The sequence below is a fragment of the Ischnura elegans genome, chromosome 9 (genome assembly GCF_921293095.1).
Source record: "Ischnura elegans chromosome 9, ioIscEleg1.1, whole genome shotgun sequence".
Taxonomy (NCBI): Eukaryota; Metazoa; Arthropoda; class Insecta; order Odonata; family Coenagrionidae; genus Ischnura; species Ischnura elegans.
In genome coordinates this window covers 100,734,530-100,754,996 of record NC_060254.1, presented here as the reverse complement: position 1 = coordinate 100,754,996, position 20,467 = coordinate 100,734,530, and the positions used below count along the sequence as shown (strand labels likewise).

The following is a 20,467-nucleotide window of genomic DNA, read 5'->3' as shown; positions in this document are numbered from 1 at the left end:
AAATTGGAAAAACATTTATTTTGATTTGACGTTTTACGACTTACCTGTACGATAACAACAGCAGGGTCAGCTGAAGCACTAGAAAACATAAGCATGCTGAAACCCAAAGTCGGTTCGATGTCTAGCAAGTGGTTCTAGTCGTACCCTGAAATTAGAAATGGGTTTGAGGCGTAAAAATGATCATAAAGTTTGCTCGCTGAATCCAAATGCAATGCACTAATAATAAAAACCTCAACTCGTATTAACATCAGCTTGTATTTATTTTTAGTATGTACAATTCTTTAAACATACCATAATACTTTTTTCAACTATCATTTATACAAATATCTCTTAAAATGTCAGGGAAACAAAACAAGTTTAAATTAAAGAGGCTGATAACCTTAAATCGAAGACCAAACTGCTCTTATATTATTTTTTCAGAAAGAGAATGATATCTTTTTCACAAGTTTAGGCCCTTTCTACCGCTCGAATACAGGATGTAAAAAATACTACTGGTAACAAATATAATTGGCTTAGAACTAAAATGTACACAGAAGCTTATAAATAAAATACACATAATTGAAGCATATATTGCCATTTAAATATTTAAAAAGAAGGGATTAAGCCATAGGTAAATGAAAATAAATTGAGATGAAATGGAATGTGGCATGAATAACTTTGGGATAGCATTTTCTCAGACGAATCATATATATCAATAAGATGGTTAATGCTTTTTTTATAATCAATTTCGTGTCTTCCTGCAATGCGGCAGGTTCCATTCGCCGGAAGTACTCATCCAGCAAGAATTGAAATAAGATTTGATTACGCTTCAATAGCAAGATTTACCTCGTAAATGTTTATCGATGGGTAAAAACCAGGGGCCCAAGGCCTGTAAAGATCGTCGTCGCCAGTCGAATTTCAGATAAGTTAGTCGCAAGACTGCGAGTCTCATAAGCCAAAACATGCGCTTCAGCAGATAAATAATATCTGGGTTCATTAGAAGTCCATAGATTCCTCAAGGCCGGTTTCAATAATGAAAAGATATCTCCTCAGCATATTACATTGAATTGGATTTTAATTCGCATGAATAAACGAAGCAAAAGTGATTCACTGAGTTGAAGATTTTTTACGTTGGAAAAATGTTATAAATAAAATGACATTAATATATATTTCTGCACAATGAGACAGCCCTTGGAGGTTAATGATCACGGTTATACATTTACTTTAAACTAACTTTCACCTGAGAGAAATTCTAAACGAACGCTTTTTACAGTGAATCCAATTGGTGTTCAACTGTAAGGAACTTAGCAGGTAATAAAGATACCATAGTACCAATTTCTGCCTTCCATTAATATCAAATTTCAATGGATAAAGCATAAGAAAATCTCCCATAAGTCAGAATAGAAGCAGATAAACGTATTTATAACGTGCTCCATTGCTTCAAATGGTCGTGAAATTAAGAATAAGTATGGAGAAATATCACGGAAGACGTGAGAAGCCAGGTTATCAGCGCATTGGATTTCATTCTGAGAATTGTTTTTTTGACATACTTTTTGGGAAACTATTCATTCTTAGGAAAGAGTGCAAACGATACTTCCTGGAATGGATATTCCAATTAAAATCACCAAATTGATATCCGTTTAAAGGCTTGGTTTTGACAATCTCTGCATGAATTGTTTTGTTTTGAACCCAAAACTAAGGTCGACGACATTTCATTGAAAAAGGATAAAATGCAGTGATTGTGAAAGCAAAGGAAAGGAATTGGACTGCTCTCAGATAAAAAATAATGTCAAAATTATTGTTTTTTAACGTGCATGACCGCAAATAAACGAGTTTTTCTTCATCATTTGTCATAAATAATTTATAAAATCATTTAAGACCAGCTCCAACTGGGACAAAAGTGGGATTTAAACTGTCAATTAAGGCAATTTGTCGGCTTAAAGTAAGAATCAAAACATATTTTCATTGATTATGCATAATGTTAATGCTTTTTTGTGCATATAATATGCATTTTAGTCTTACGAAATGATCAATTGCGGTCATGATGTTATCGTCCAGCATGTTTATTATGGAACTCTCATACCAAGTCGAGGCACCGAGTCATTACAATGTCACGTGAGATGTGAATATATACTGAATTTAGACAGTACTTGAAACAAATCATCCAATAACGGTTGAGATTAATATAAAAATCCTATTTCAGGTTTCACTGTCGCAATCAACAATTTTTTTCAAAAAAAAGGGCGAAAAAATATGTCGTCCTGCGAAATAACAAGAGAAAAAATTATTTAGTTTACAGCGGTAGCACGAAAATGCACATAACTGCTGTAATGCACTTCTTAAAAACTTTGTTGTTGAGTTTATAAAACAATGGCAATAAGAATTAACAAAACTACTCGAGTAATGATGAATTAACAAAAATACTTGAGCAGTGAATCACATAACTTTACAGTAACAATGGACTGCTTCAGAGCGACCAAAGAATAGGTTATACACACGCGGCCAAGCATTCCGGCCTTACAGTGATCGTTGCCTAGTCACACTAAACGGAGGGCGAACAATACCGATTTCGCTCAAATGGTTCACTATGGAAGTGCAGGCCTTGGATAGTTTGGAAAAGAAGATGAGGTTTGGTCAATCAGAGTTTGGCGATTAAAAACAAAGCCGAAAAATTACATTCATTGGATTCCCCGCGAAAATCTTAACTCATAGTCAGGATAGATGCAAGCTAATCAAACCTGATGACATTAACTCGCACCCGTCAGCATATTTCTACAACAACATTAGTACCCTCCGCTTTGAATTTATAACACACACCCATTTATTTTTACCTCCAGTGAAACCACTTCTGGCACTAGCGACGCCAAAACAAGGCTCTGAAAATCTCCGAAAACTTTTTACATTTCAATGTTCACGTTAAAAAAACCAAAATAATTAAAAGAAAATAATGGAGGTGAAACCTATGTGAAATAAGATGATGTCTCCATGCTTCTGGGTTTCACCGCGTGGATTTTCTTTGCGACGACTGTTTCTCCGGTATTCCAACCGGCGTCTTCAGGTTGATGAACCTGATCCAATCGACCTGAAGACGTCGGTAGGAATACCGGAGAAACTGTCGTCGCAAAGAAAAAAAAGTCCACGTGGTGAAACCCAGAAGCATGGAGACTTCATCTGGAGAACGCCGTGGAAAACTGCGCATCAGCTACATGAAATAAGCTTTGAAATGGTCAGAGATAAAATTTGCACCTCCTCATCGTTCTTGGCTGCAACAAGTTATAATGATGAAAACTATGTTGATCCAAATTAGTAGATATCCCTAATCGTAAAATCACAAAATTCGTTCACTTTGTCTTTATCGACTTGGAAATCGCGGCGAGGATATTTTGACTTATTATGCGAGACAACAGCTGTTTACTTGGCCCACATTATAGAACAGCGACAGCGAAGGAGTATAAGGGGGATGAAAACTTAATATATTAAAAAAAAACTAAAAAACTCTTAGGGTGAATTACGGCAGATAATGGAGTAGAAACACATAATTTCCCATTTAATGAATATTTGGAAGATTGATTCTCATCGTAATGACCTGCACAACGTACTATACATAAGGTTCACGTTTTGAATGCATGGTTGTTGATAGCGGCGGCTTTAAATGTTTGTGAATAGATTTCATTGGTGAAACAGACAAAAGATAGCATTCAGGCCTTATATCAATAAATATCGTTGCTCGGCAGCCCTATGAGTGGGCGAGCATCACTGATTCTGCCCTGATGTGCACGATGGAGTTTCGGGCTATGGATATGCTACAAAAGGAAGATAAGGTTTTTTTAATAAACTTCAATTTGGCGAAACAATTGCGATTCGAAGAACGCCAAAGTGCTTAACAATAGCTGTAAGGTACCTCCGCTTTATCCAGAAACCAGGGAGTCAAACTATCATTGGAGTTACGTTCCAAAATAAACGATGTAAGGGTAGATTGCGAAATTTAATGGCGTCATACGACAGATAAAACTATCACAGACAGAATTTTGTATAGCCCTTAGATTATAATGAAAATCTGTGGGTCATACACACTTCTGTGATTACGTTACTATCAACATTAGGTTAAAACACAATGGAGCAAAAGATTGGATGATGAGCTATCAGCCGAAATATAATCATCTTCATGATTGTAGTAAAAATCGACGTCTATCAAAAAGGGTAACACAGAAGTCTTTGCAAGTGAATGTGGTTGGTTAAACTGCCAAAACTGGTAGATGGATTGGTCCGTAACTAGGTAGCGGGATGAAGTGTAAGAGTATCACCAAATTCAAATTTTTTACGAATCAGCTTAGTGAAACCCAGTAAAATGCGTCTTACCACAAAATATCATTGGTGTTAGCAAATACAATTCATACTTTAAAACATGAAGAGCAATGCCGAAATAAAACCAACACTCTGAATAAAGAAAGCTGTAACTCCAGTCCTTGCAATGAATTTCCAACCTTGACATCTATTCAATGTATGTATCCGCATATTTCACGTGCACCTATGTAGTAGCCTATAACATTGCTACGAAGACAATGATCGTGAAACAAAACATCTGTCGGGATGAAGCGCATTTCAGGCAGTATTCTAGCTCTTTTAACGCGAGTTTTGTTCCGTCTTTTTGACTGAGAAACGAATGATCACGAAAAAAAAGTTTATCAGACTTGTGTCCGGTTTTAAATAGAAAATTATACTTTTACTATTAGATAATTATTTATTCTATTCGTCACCAATAAAAAATGCAATTCCCGATGAACAGGAAGCAACATGGAAAGAACGAACTGACCAGCAGCAAATAAAAGGACAAAAGAATCAGAAAACTGTAAGTATCGTATTATTCCCTTTGACAAGAAAAATTAATAATTGTGGCTGAATACTAACAATCATTAGCGGACCATGCATCGCTAATAAAAATGATTATTTATTCTAATTAGACCCTGAGATTCTGCCATTACCTTAATCCTCAATAAAACATCTAAAGGCACTTTGCGGAAATAAAAGGATGCTAATCTAAGTAATTAAATACGGGAACAGCTACACATATGAGATTCACGTTAAATGATTGGAGTAAATTTCGGCGATCACTGGTTAAGTTGAAGCTATGTCCTGTTGAGATAATCCTTATACTAATTCATTTTATGCAACGTTAAGATCACATTTAAAAGCTGATTTTATTTCTCAGCGACATCATTACTAGCCGAAGTGCCAGTAATTTGATACTGATGAACGATAGGCATTACGGAGAAAGTAGCATGACATAAAATCCAGATTATAACGTTTCTAAACATATTTATTGCGTCTGATCCCAATTTTCCATGGCTTTAAGTATGCGCGAAAGATTTTTAAATGGTATCCATCATGTCTTTCTCGTCAAATGGGGGGAAACTTCACGTACACAGAGTCGCATATTAAAAATCTTATTTGAGCAGCAATTTATTATTATTTTTTCTGGAAGAAGAATGAATTATTTCAATGATAAACAGCACACTATTTAACTTCCATACAAAATGTCCGATCAGAATGTTTTGATGCGTAAACATAAACATACTTTGGAAATGAAAATATCATCTCACGACATAAAAGGTTTCAAATAAACTGTGAGAGAATTTCTATCTATGACTATTATTACTACGTCCCAACGGTCATAAACGCAGAGTTACCATACACCCATAACATTGTTGAGGCTTAATATAGCCTCTATGAAATATTTTTCCCAGATGGTTTTTGTTTAGCATTTTTCACGCTAATATACCACTCAGAAAAGCACCCAAAACAAGCCTAACATATTAAATCACTGCAAAATGAAATGAGTTTATTAGAAAAGTTTCACTGAAAAAAAACGGAAATTCAAGGCTTCAGCTATTCATTCGGCGGCTACTGTGTTTTTGGGTATCGCTGTGCTAAGATATTTTAGGCCTTCATTTGGGACGAGATTTAACACTAAATTGTTTGACTCCCTGATTCGCAATTGGTATCCGATGAATACACCTTCTTGCATTGCGTAAAAATGAAAAAAAAACAAATTTCGTCATAAAGGCTTCTCTAAATCTGCACATATTTCCCCGAGGGCCATTCCTACGTTTATTGGAAGACATATCCAACGCACAAGGATGAATGCTAAATGAAAACGCAAAGCTGAGTGAGTTTGTGGAAGAGAGTAATTCAGGTTAGTTGTAGAACGGTTGTAAATACTTCACATTCGCAACAATCCCATCTTGGATTAGTTCCTGTAAGCTTAGGTAGGTATGGAATAGGTTAATATGCACAGGATGAACATTTTTTATAAGGACCGAGGCTTAGACCAGCGACAACCCGTCCACTGAAATGCCAACACACAATTGAGTTCCAAAGAGTTATTGCACTTAACGTTTGGGAGTTGAACAACTCTCAACGTCTTCAGTAACATGTCCGAAGGCAGAACAAGCACTCTGCACCATATGCGAGCACGTTGTTCACTTCTGGAACACTACATATTCTTCCCTATTCTTTTCACGAAACACAGGGAGGAGTTTCATGGTAAGCACTGAAAAGCAAAGGTCCTTCTCGTCACATCTCAATCAATAGAACAGCCTGAGACACATGTATCTCGTTCCTTTCAATCTATATAGCCATAGTTCTTTCACCAAAACAATGTTACCATAAACAGAAGCTCTTCTCCAAGAAACCAAAAACATTCATCCATCTTGACCCAGGGTGATCATAATTCATACCATCCAAGTCCATCTTACAGTACCTACAGTGGATCATACATGCGTTTGAGAACAGACAGCTTGCTTGTTCAAATACCCCAGGCAATTTTATAAATTATCATTCACTCCTATAGCATACCATGATATTTTATCATACGTCCTTACATCTTAAAGAAGCTTACTTTTTTAAAACCAAAACGCCGTCTCTTCGAACTTCCTCTTGCCTATGTAGATCTTGTCTGTTTTTATTGTCATCACACTGGAGATAAAATGGGAGTAAATATAGCTGGAGAGAAACAACTTTTAATTTATTAAGCTCGCGACCCGGGGAGGTGGACAAATGGGAGAAAAACGAAACGTACATTGGTGTTTACAGGCTCTTAAATAGACTTTAAGGGTCATAGAATAAAGGCAAAGCCGTGATTCTTGGAGGAGAACCCTTAAAATGATCCCTGATACAACCTCAACCTTCCGCTAACATAGTAGTCTTTTTCTCCCGGTAAAAATCTAGCACCTATGGGACTTAGATAACAAACACAGGATCAGGGGCTAGGCGAATACAATTAGTCCATTTCTCCCCGTCAAATATAGAGCCCCATTTAACAATATACACTGAGGGGGAAGGGGCTTGGGCGAATGGCTGTCCGTTTCTCCCCATCAAAATACACGACCCCATTTGACCCACTATTTGGGAAACGGAGCTAGTCTAATGGCGTCCTCACACGCATAACCTCGAAACCGTCCCTTCATTTTACCTTTTTTTATGCATATATATATATTATATATCCTTTACATGTATTTACAAACATTATCTCCTCTGTCGCGGAATGAAATCGTTTCCATTTTCATGTGAATCACCGGCCACCAGTGACACAAATTCAGCCGGAACTCTTCAAGTGGCCGTGGTAGTCCCCGCTGGTCATAGCACATGACACACCCATACCCGGAAGAGGAGCAGGAGGATGGTTAGGCTGGGGGCGACCGCCCCGGGCGCGGCTGACGAGTGTGGGGGCGAGGGCAGTTGCCCGTCTGCCGAGAGGGAGTGCTTGGAGCCGCTCCCGCGAGATGGCGTAGCGGGCGTGTGCTGTTGCGGGGTCTGGTGTGCCGACTGCCGGCCCTGGATGCCGCCACCGCCGCCCCTCGACGGCGCCCGCTCCGCCACGGTGTTGGACAGCTCCTCCTCGACCTCCTGCTCCGCGGAGCCGTATTGCTCCGAGTAGTCCTCGTCGTCGTCTTCCTCCCGCGGGGGCGGAGGGTAGAGTCTGCCAGGCGAAGGGCGCCGCGTAGGCCCGGGGATCTCTGCGGCCGGCGGCGGTGTTGGAAGCGGAGTGGGGGAGATAGAGGTGTACATTGGGAAGAGAATGAAACAAAAGAGAAACACCATTAAGGGGACGCATCATATACCCCCGACCAATATTTTCTACGTGACGTATTTTTCTATATTTCGTACAATTTAATAACCCTTGCTCAACTGTAGTAAAAGGGCTCATTGATCGATTAAGGGAATAATTCAACAACGGAAAGTCCTCAATTTGATTGTTATTCAGCTAATTTTATGCATGTTATTGATATAATTCATGGTAATTTCTTTTTACTGGTATAATAATGATGAAAAAAGATTTGTGAGTAAATATTTGTTCTGAAAATGGAAATATTATGTTTGTATCTTAAGGAGTAGGTAAAACTAACCATATTGGGGTACTTCGGAACTACTTTAAACTTCATCGTTTCCTCTTTTTCCTTTATACTAGCATTATTTGTTTTCAATTACGTTAATACAACTTTTCAAATTAACGAACATGCAATTATAGAATAAAATACACAGCTTTGTCTTTCCTGGCTATACTATGCACTTTCGTGAAAAGAGAAATGAATTGTATTACAAAATCATTGACTGTAAATTCTGGTATTACTTTCAGACAAACATATTACAAAGGAATTGAAAATTTGCAAGAAAACTAGAAAAATAGTTTCATAAAAACCATTCCTGCATATCCTAATAATGGGCACTATAGAAATTGTATAATTTGATAAAATGCCAAAGAGATTAATAATTAAAGAAGGCCAAAGAAATTAATGAAGAGTTAATAATTATTGATAACATATTTAATTTTTTTCACGATTGTGAGCCTCATAACAAAAACGTGCCTTATGTGTAAATTATGTAAATTCATATGTTCAAAACGATTGAGTAAAATTCAATAGGCTGATACCCCATATTATAATAATTATATCTACGTGGATTATCGTATTCTCATCGGCATGCGGTTAGTTTAATATAAAAATTAACAAGCAATTTTAGAATGCCATCTCCATTGGATTGGTATTCTAACATATCGTAAAAGAAAACTTACTGATAATTTTTCCCAGAAAATTACTGGGATGTTTTAATTTACAACATTCAGTTTAACAAAGGTGATATTTTCTCTTTAAATTGAATCTCTGAAATTTTCTACAAGTCTTCCAAAAGTCATACCTTCGGTGTATAAACCTAATTTTTTTAAGGACCTAAAAATGCCGAAAAAGGTTCACTCTGAATATACTTAAGTAGAAAATGCTTAAGGGTTGGTTATTAAAAAGCAAAATCGTTGGCGAAAAAGAAAATAGGGGTGGTAGAAGGTAGGTGATGCGTCGTCATAAAAAGAAAAATATCTGCGGCATGAAATACACACTGCTGAGAATATTTACAAACATTTGTCAATTAGTTTTATATTTATTCATCATTTATTAAAAAAATAAGCAAAATACACAGCTGTAGTAACAGAAAACAAAATATTTAACAAATAATATAGAAATAAAAATAATCGCAAGCGAAAAATAAAAGCGATTAACGAAATGGAAAAATACAATAGGTCAAGTTTGCATTCCGTAAAAACATCAAAATAAAAAATAGTACAATGCTTTAAGACCTTAGGAACATGCAATTAAAATATATCAATAATCCAAAAGCAACCCAACCCAAGAGCATAAAAAAGCACCAACTACGGGCACTAAACGTCAGCCATTAACGGAATCAGTACTGAGAATATTTACAAACATTTGCCAAATTTTTGTCTGTTAATTTTATATTTATTCATCATTTATTAAAAAAAAGCAAAATACACAGCTGTAGTCACAGAAAACAAAATATTAAACAAATAATACGGAAATAAAAATAATCAGCGATTGACGAAATGGTAAAAACAATAGGTCAAGTTTGCATTCCATAAAAACATCAAGATAATAAATAGTACAATGCTTTAAGACCTTAGAAACATGCAATTAAAATATAACAGTAATCCAAAAGCAACCGAAACCAAGAGCATAAAAAAGCACCAACTACGGGCACTAAACCTCAGCCATTAACGGAATCAGTAAGCACGTTACGCCCGAAAACAAATTTAATTTTATTATTGTATAATTTTTGATTTCATTCGTATACCACCGAGGGCATTTCTGTATTGGCCTGAGAAAGCCACCCAGGTGGGATCGAAGCCATGACCTCATGTTTGGCAAACAAGGACTTAAACCGTCGCCATCGAGGCTACAAGGAACCGTGAAAGAATTTATCCAGAAACACTATTCCAAAATTGCATAAATTCTAAGTAAAAGATGTCCAATACGGAAGAAAGACCGCAATAAAGAGACTGCTTCAAAAATCACAGCTATGCACAAAATAAATCAAGTCTTCTTCTCGCGAAGTATTCTTCCGGAATAAAAATGATTATTTGAAAGGATAAAGTGACTTATATGATCAAGAACCACGGTGAAAAAGGACGTGATTAAATGGTTAAGAGGGAATATACATTTAATGTCTGAGATACAAATAGTCATTGTTAAAAAAATAATCCCTTCCTCGGATGCATAGTATTCCCAGATCAAATCAAAATCATTATGGAAGTCAAAGTGAAATACATTGAACTCTGCAGCATATTTACAATAGGCTTAGATTAATGCAATAAATTTTTATAGCGTTACGGTATTTTAGGAATTCAGCAATGTAAATTCAACAGTATTTATCACAGGCAACAACAGAATAAACAAAAAGCGAAAAAAATCGAGCAATAAAATAATGCAATGCAGCTACAGATTTGCATACCATGAACCCAAAAAAGAAACAGAAGGTTTTGCACACAAGGACTGAAGGCTTCAGGAACGCATATTACCAACTTAACGAGTCGTCCGAAAATAATTGAATTTTAAATAATATCTCTTAAAATGACAAAGTCAACCATAATAATGAAATTTAGAACATGAATATAATAATAGCCAATTGTTTCTTATTCTGTCCAGCTATTCCGTTTTAAAAAATAAGGAATTTTGCTATACTTAACTTGTCTAACAAGTTTAATGGCCGAGTGAATAACGGAACATGAAAGAGGTAGACAGGTTGAATATATGCATGCAAATATTTAATTTTGGAGACATATGATCACAGTTCAGAGATTGTCCTTTCTTGCTATATCCTCAGATCATATCAATATCACATCTAGCACCACCGTGAGACATAATGATCGGAGAGTAGGAATTACAGTCCTTGCTTTCCACTCCATGTTTGTGAACCAAGTCAGCTCGCTCAATTCCCGTCTCGACATTGAGGCTAGTCGCTATTTGACGTCTTAATACGATCTTGACATTGGCAAAGAACGCAGGGCAAATATCGCTCGCAAACAGTTCCGATAGATGTCTCTGGTATTCCCATGGTCGCAACGATAACAAAGCCAATAAATGGAGCTAGGACGAGTGTGCCTCGCACCGTGGGCTTCAGCTGTTTTGCCGATCCGAGCGAAGGCCTGTTGCGACGCTAGCTGAGCACTCGCATCACTTGCCAATGCATCAATTAACTCCGATGTCTAACACCACTCTGCGTGTCGCTGAGGGCAAACATTTATGCGTGGTTCGCTATGGATTGGAATCTCATAAGATACAGGCTACGAATTTTCACAAGATGATCTTCATCAGTGACTTACATCCATCAATATATACAGCGACTATCAGTTTGTCCTTGCATTAAAATTCATTACAACGCCATCGAATCGATCACCACGAAACTAGTTTTCAGATTCATACTTGTACCATTACTATTAGTGGATCTAATTAGAACTTCTAGAATGGATCTAGTGTTTGCAATTGTTCCTAGGTAGATCATGTTCATGTACCTCACAACACTACCTATAGTAACAAGGAACACAAGTTAGATTGGAGGGAACAGCAAGGATACTCGTGAAAAATGTAATCAATTTGTATTATGTTTATTAAATTAGAAAATAAATTAAAATGTCACGTAAAGAAAATTATTGTAGTTGGTTAAAACTCAATTTAAAAAAATAACTCCTTTCAAGAACAAGAACATATATCTTCCGCTAAAGAAGCCGATTACTCACATAATATTGCATAAAGTCGTCGTCTGTGAATACCCCACGATCCAGAGGGAAAATTCCAGGAGTCATAAATCCACTGATAATGTATTTGATTGTATATTTAACATATATCTCCTATGAAAACATGCTCCTAGGTACATCATGTGCTTGTGTTCCTTGGTACAAGAGGAAATAGCCATTTGGAATTCCGGCTGAATTTTCAGGTTAATATTACATCTAAAATACCAAATAAGTAGCTAATGCTACTCACCTTTATCATAGAGTAAGTATACTCTATGCCTTTATATATCAATTTCACCTATTCTACAATAACTACTGCTGGTGTGATAGATTTTTGGTAAAACACTTCTATACGCAACTAAAGATACCCTGGAAAAATTATTATATCTTATATAAAAAAATTGTTTGGACCTCGGTCATAGGATGGGCTTCGAAAATACAAAGGTTTTGTGCAGCACCAATAATTATTGGGATAGAATTGTAAAGGAGGGCAATTGCTATTTACCTTGAGAGGAGGAGCTTAAACAAAGATAAAGGCTTCCAACTAAGCAGTGCCTGGTATGCCATAATTAATCGCTACATCCCCACACAACAATAACGGCAACCGGGGATATAAATAAATAAATAAATAAGTACCGTAAGAAGTACCATTACAAGTGAGCCCCTGAAGACGATGTCGGACTCAGCCATTGAAACGTTGGGAGAACTAACCCAATACCACACCCGGTGGGAATCCCGAGAAATTTTTCAATAATAATATTTACTTTTCAGCGTCAAAAACTTCAAAATAGCGTCATCTTTGTAAACATAATGCAAATTAACTCAAATGGACCTATGCTACTATCTAGCGCATCTTTCACGTAATAGCTTACTTTAAAGTCCCTAGGTCAGCATCTCTACTTCACATTTAATTCGACCCTGTTTAGATCATCAGCTAGATGGTAATATGTACATGTATCTCCGATAATGCCTCGATAATTACTTTTATCCATATCATACTCATCTGCCAAACTAATGTTAAAAACTTATTTGTCGAAAGCGTTGACTATTTGTATCAAATAGTAAAGACCGAGCAAAGTCAGTGCACAGTGATAATTGATAGACATAAATAGTATGGAACATATTTTTTACTTTATGCAACACAAAAGACGACTATTTTTGGGAAATATTTTATCTTATTCACACACTCTTTTGTGCTTATCAAAGTTACACCATTTCTTGAGATGAAAAAAGAAACAATGACTTATTTTGCTCAATGATTTTCAGTACTAAGAGAGTAATTTTCAAATTTTAAGGGGAATGAATGCTTTCCGTAGAATATTGAATTGTAAAATTTAATTGACGGCGTACAAAATTGACAGTGGTCATTTAGAGAGTTTATGATTAAGATTTAAATCAATGGACAAGTATTAATAGAGCAGTACAATGAGTTTACCGGTTCAGGATTTCTTTCACATTTACGAAATCTTGATGTTCGATTGTGCCCGACATATTTAGCATAAATATGCGAAAGTATGAAGGTTTTAATCGACAACACTTCAATGAATTAATTCTTGTCCAAATGATTGCTCAATATAAGGGAAATATTTCTATGCTTAGGAAAGTACCAAGCCTATGTGAAGACGGACTATACCATAACGATTTTAAGTAGTAGCAGCTGAGGAGTCTTTTTACTGAAATGGAAATAGAAATTACAAAGCATGTTTTTTTTATCAACAAACTAATTTTTAGCGGTCATTTTATGAGTTATCTTAACAAAATGGCTGAAGTTCATTTTAATGACACAAAGATGAAGTGTTTTGTTGAATTATCCAATCTCATTTTTTCATTCAATTTGCGCATTAAATTGCCATTTTTGGTACAAAAATGTTGAATAATAACTATTGCGCCATTCTAAATTTCAATTGAAAAAGGAGGTACGAAATACTACTAACATGTTTTACTATATGACAAGTATAGTTAATTAAAACATCCACTACACTTTCAGTCTGCGCGATTTTTTCATAATTTATATTTTCCACATGGATAAATTACCGTAAGCATTTTTAATTGGTTCCAATTGCCAGAATTCTTTTTTGGGGCGTTCAAGAGCAGGAAATTAAATTGATCGTCTTATTCTTCAGTTACTTAAGAATACAAAGCACATTTAACTCACCTCTTAAGTAGGCCATTAATATCACGTGATTGAAACCTTTCGAAGAAAGTGTTAACGAGAGATAATGAGTTTATCTCAAAGGGATGATAGGTTCTTTGCGAATCAAAGGAAAGTTCAAGCCGATGAAAATTTGATTTTAGCAGCCAGGGCATGAGTGCTGTACAAACTTGACCTTAAGTTCACTTAAATAGATCTACCAAGATGTAATTTTCACACATTCCATGAAAATCGGAGTAAGAAGTTGAACCCAATCCATAATCTGACGACAAATTTTTGTCTCCAGTTTTTGCTTGCATTAATGGTTTAATCATAAATATTGACTTTCAGATAAAGATGGATATCGAGCTGAGGGTTAGACAGTGGCGCAGACTCCATGGGGCTTGAGGGGGCCCGAGCCCCCTCAAAAATTCCTAATGGGTGTGAGGAAAAAATATGTCAGGCTTGTCGATTTTTCCCGGAGTGGCTAGATATCGAGATTCGAGTTATCAGAGTTCTAATGTTGACCATATGACTCTTCTAAAATGCTTAAAAAACTTAAAACTCACTACCTATAAAATTCCCCGGGGCAAGATCCCGGGTTGGGCCCCCCCAATATTTAATGTAATTCGGAAACCCTGGTTAGATATACATTTAAATAAAAATATATCCTTCAAATCCGTAAATAATGCGTTTGAAATGAAAATATGAAACTTAATCTAACCAAATATATCGACACATTTTAAATAGATGAGATAATTTTTAAATGGTTTTAAAAATAGTAGATACCTTGAAATTCATTGAGAGGAGAAGAGGTTTTACTTCTGCGTAACTTGATTTCAATTTTAATAAAATAGTTTCAGGCGCTTATCGCAACCAACATTTCTGATTAATTATCAAATTGTATGCACTGCGGCTACACGTGTTGGTTTTTATATTTATGCAGTTTAAAAATAGTATTTTCTTAATAATAGACATTCTTCAACATGAAAATTTTAATACCTTTTGAACATTTTAAGCATAAAAATTCAATAGTGATGGACACAATCTTCTTCAATTCATAAATAGCTCAACTTCTGGAAACAAGTTGTGTTTCCAAAGCACTCGTATAATACATTGGTGCGTAAGGAGATAAATATCTGACTGCCTCTTGTTTCACTTCATCTTCTATATATATAAAAGAAAGTCGAAAATCGTGTTAGTTAGAACACTTATAACTCGAGAACGGCTGCACCGATTTCAATAAGATTTGGTTCTTTGGATTCGTCTCAGGCGGGGTTAACATATAGGCCATTAAAAAGAGGATAATTTTTCAAAAAAAAATCATCTCTTTCCTATGGGCATGCTTTTAGGAGTTATAGTAACACAACAATTGATAAGTCGGTCAGAACTACAAATTAAATAATTTGTTTTGTTTTTACCACTTTAATAACTGAATTTAGTAACAATATAACATTTTAATTACTAAATATATTCAAAATATTAATTAAATTGAAATTACATTTAAAAAATTTAATTCGAGCTGATTGTAAGCCCAGCCGTGGCCCAGCTCGAGATGACACTTCACTACCGTGTTTGTAAACAAATCTCCAAGCAATTGTTGACAAACGGTAATGTCCGTGTTCCTGTCGAGGAATCGAGTAGTTTTAACTCATTTCCTTGGAATTATTGCAAATTAGTTTCAGTGAGCTCATCAACAAAGAGTTCCAGAATATGATTGATCACCAAAAGAATCAAAGATGGTTGATTAAGCGAGCAAGAACGAAGATGTGGATGACTAAAACGAGGTAAATTCAAATAGTTCGTACACTGCATGGATTCGAATCTTTTAAATGTGTAACAAACGAAGACGAAATCACCAACTATCTATCTGAATATTTTAAGTCCTTGGACGTACCTGGCTTGCCAAGGCACGATTTACAGAAAAATGTAGTTTCTGTGCTCATGATCTTTCGAAGCCTAAACCAACCATAACTATCCAACGGAACGTGGTTGATCATTAAAAAAATTGGTGATGAATGTGATTCACGCAACTTTACCCAAAGGAAAATTCAAAGGTTAGGAAGTCCTCATTCCGTAGATTCCATGATCTCAACTCATATGCCCTTTTGAGCTTAAACGTATTCAATTTACAATTCGTGTTGCATTCGTGATAACGATTAAAAAATCGCATGGTCATTCTTTCAGTTTTTGTGTTGTTTGTGCTCATGTGCTAATGAAAACCCATGATTTTCTCATGGTGAATTTAGCGTGCTATGTTCACGAGTCGATAAACCATCCTCTGTATTTCTTCCTTCGCTTAAAGTGCGTAGCTAGGATAGGGGGTTTTGGGCGCAGCTAATACCACGGGTCTGTAGGGTATAGAAAACTCGCTAAGGTAAGCGGGAAGTGTGGGGGCACTTCCCCCAGACATTTTTTAAGATAAATGGTTCAAAATAGTGGGTTTTGTGGCTGTGTGAATAGTTAAATATGTTTTGTTTGTTAGTCATCCGTCCCTCAAATATTAATAACAAAATCTTTTATAAAAAAATTCTCTAAGCTCTTGGGGGGGGGGGGGTTTATCCCCCAAAACCTCCCCTCGCTGCGGTACTGCTTTGCTTCGCTATATTTATTTAGCTTCATCCGCTTCATCTTGCGCCTGATAACAAAACAAAAACTGTTGTTTCTCAGAAGGTGCTTGACGCAAGACATTAAACCCGAATGTGTAGGGCTCACCGTGGTGCGTTTACGCATGCAGTACGTTTACGCAGTGCATTTTTTCCAAACAGAGATACTAAAACTGGCGCGCCTTAAGTCATTTAATGCGAATGCTGCTTCATAGGGGCTTTTCTTGCACGATTTTGAGCATCAGTCAAGCGTCGGTCTGGGGTCGTGTCAACCTGCCCCCTGAATGGGCCAAGTGTATGCAACAGACTTGGACCTAAAAACATTTTTTTACAGCTAATAACGCAAATAGCCAACAACTGAATGCGTATAATTTTTATTTCATGAACTGCTTTATTAAACCACAATGCCCAAAATTTCTTAAGCTAAAACGTAAGAAAATTTGTTGAAAAAAATCCGCGTAAACGTGCTCCGATTCACCCTATGTAGATTCAATAAAGAAAATGTATTTCTGACAAGCAATTTTGGTACTCTTTTACGTAGTTTTATTGAATTTGTATCCTTATTTTATTATAATAAATTAAGCATGATTAAAAACGATACAGCCGCTCTTGATTTATAAATGGTGTAAGTAAACTGTAAGTTCATTGATTGTTAGGCGGTACGAAGTTCGCCGGGTCAGCTAGTAAATGTATACAACACTTAATTTTATATAGATTGTAGTTTTCACAATGAATATTTTGTAGTATTTAAAAATATTTGATTTTCGCCACATGTCTCGTGGTGATGTGGCATCATGAGGGTATGAATAGGGGGCATGAATCTTTATTTTATCAGGACCTAATATTTGTCAGAGCATCGGATATGTTTTAGTGTAAAATTTTAAATAAATATAATAGAATTTCAGGGATAAACAAGCATAAACAAAGACAAGCAGATTATTAAAATAAAAGAAATTAATCTTAAAAGTTTTGGAATGGTCAACACAACACGAACTGAGTAAGAAGTTGAGTTCATTTCGAGAGGATACAGTACTGGAAATTTTAATGCATTCAATACACTTAATTTTAATGCACTTAATGTGATTGCGTAAAATAATAATTGGAATATTTACACTAAGCATTTTAGGCATGAATATATTCAAACAAAAAATTACATCCTTAGATAATTTTCGTGTAGTTTGAACTGTCCTTCGATCAGCGCGTGAGGAATTTCATTTTTTCACCTCTCATTGCTAAAATGCAACGATTAATCATATTTAACGGGTACGCTCACTAGCTTTGGAGTCTTTATTAGGAGCACTTTGATCGGAAGGATAATCACGCAAATACACATGGAAGCGAGTTAATAAAATTTGATAATTACTTTAAAAAATGTATCGTTAACACGTTAAGACTACCAAAGATGTAGTAATCACAAAGAATAATTCAATTGACGAATATTTCTCGGGTTCTCAGCCAGGTCAATGCTTTTATATAAGCCGTGAAATTGGACTTCCATAAAGTAGCACAGCCTTGAGGATGGGAGACAAGTCGTCTCCCGAAACGATGGCTTATATAAAAGCATTAACCTGGCTGAGAACCCGAGAAATATTCGTCAGAAGTATTCACTAGGAAAAATTTAAATCGGTTAATCATTCAATTACTTTTAACTAGTTATAGCACATTGCTACAAACATATGAACATACCATAGAGTCGTATGTTGCTCTCCACTTCTCCGAGCGAGTTCTTGGCGATGCAGCGGTACGATCCGACGTCCTGTCTCTGGAAGTCCCGCACCACGAGCACCATGCGCACCTCGAACATGGAGCGGCTGACGCCCTGCACGTCGTACTTGTCGCTCGAAATCACCATTTCTCCTGGAATGAGAGCAAGCAGCCCACACTCAAAGGGGTACTCTCCACGGAAAACATCCGAAGCGAACGCTGAATACGGGTGCGAACCACAACATTCACCTCCTCAAAACTAAGACCGTCTTAGTTTGAGTTGGAAAATACTTTATGTTTCTACTATCGGCGCAGAATTAATGTGCACTCGAGTTTCTGGGCAAATAACTTCATAACGGAAATAGACGGGGAAAATGATGAAATAATTGTTTAAATTGCTCTTTTCTCCGATAATTTAGACTTAACTTGTCTTAGAATACACACTACAGTATTATCTAACGAGTACACGCATATTAAAATTTGACTGTAATAAAATGACTTGTTTCCAAGAATGATTTCCAAGTTGGTACTCTTATTAAAATCCTTAAAAAACGGTGCTTGATTCTCTACAACCACTATATAAAATGTCTTTCTATGGCTAAAACGACGCAGAATTAAACAAGAAAACATGGGAATAAAATTATTTTTTTCTTGTTTCTTTTCCTTATTTTTATTTATTTTTGTAACAGATATTTGAGTGCACACTATTTCTGCGTTGAAAAAAATATTTCAAGAAGGGAACTATATATAAACACGATTTTCAACCCTGGAAAGAAAGAAATTATTAAAATATTTCAAAAAAGTGATAAGGATAATAAACGTGCCTGGTATTTACTTAGATGAATGTTGAGAGGATCTCCCAAGTACTTGGTTTTTATGGAGAGTTTAGCAAACGAGGCCATTATATTTTCATGGCCGTATTTGTAAGACTAAACTATGGAAGAAAATGGACTCATATCATGTGATTCATTCGAAAAGAGGAATGACGATGAAGAAATGGACAGAGAAGAAAGTTAAAACAAAATATTTGAGAAATTCGATCGAAAATTTACCCTTGAAATTTGAATACAAAAATCATATCAGATGCTACATGGTATCAGATCTATTGATTATTTTTGGTGAAAAAATATTTTGAATTGAACAGGTATTAAATGGCTTCGCGGGATCATTTGTAAGTATTTTATCATCATGCACGCCGCACTTTGGAGCAATCTATTGATAGCGGTAAATCACGCATAGACTGTGGAAAAATATTATCTACTTATGGAGCGCAGCTCCATTTTTGACCAAAAGGGAATATCCGACACTATATTAACTAAAGTGAACATAAAAACATAAAAAGTTTAAAAATAGTCATCGTAATAGCGAGGATTTCATACATATTCTGAAACGATAAGATATGGGACACACAGTATGGCTCATGCAAGCTGTACAAAGAATAGCAAATGAACTAAAGTCATTCAAGTATATTAATTAGATAGTAGTAAGTTCCATCTTCTTCAGTTGAAGAGCAGCGAATTTTGGGACATTTGCTTTTTTATGATTTGAATCTGCGGTCACGGGATCTTCTTATTTCCACAATCTTCCACAGATCTTGATATTTCCATCGTCCCAGTTTTGCTCTAGCTCTATAGGCACCACGGAAAGTCCCAGCAATGATATTTTCGCAAAGAGGATTGCATTCCCGGAAAAATCCTTATGGGGTTATAGTTGGAGGCTCTCTGGAAATCCAGTGTGTGGAGTAATAAATCGCTCGTGGACTGCGGACCGTAAATTTAAGTGTGACACGAGTATTTTTCCGGTTTCATTCATGGTAAACTAGGAGATTTATAACTTTAATCTAGATACTTTATACCTTAGACGTATTTAAAACCTCTGAATGAATTAAATCAGCTGGTTAAAAAAAATATTTTCCAAGGAAAAGAAACCATAAAAATTTGTAAATCAGCTTAACACTAGCAGTTTCATATT

At 35.9% G+C, this 20,467-nt stretch overlaps 1 protein-coding gene across 1 annotated transcript in view; it reads right to left on the bottom strand.

The window, feature by feature from the left end:
- Window positions 1–236: 236 nt before the first annotated feature.
- Window positions 237–20,467, bottom strand: part of LOC124165295 (lachesin-like) — a 1,070,179-nt gene continuing 1,049,948 nt past the window's right edge. The window contains exons 10-11 of the mRNA XM_046542639.1: window positions 18,479–18,649; window positions 237–7,994 (exon numbers count right to left, since the gene is read on the bottom strand). Coding sequence (XP_046398595.1) covers window positions 7,615–7,994; window positions 18,479–18,649 — 551 coding nt within the window. The 3' untranslated portion in view covers window positions 237–7,614. The remainder of the gene's footprint in view (window positions 7,995–18,478; window positions 18,650–20,467) is intronic.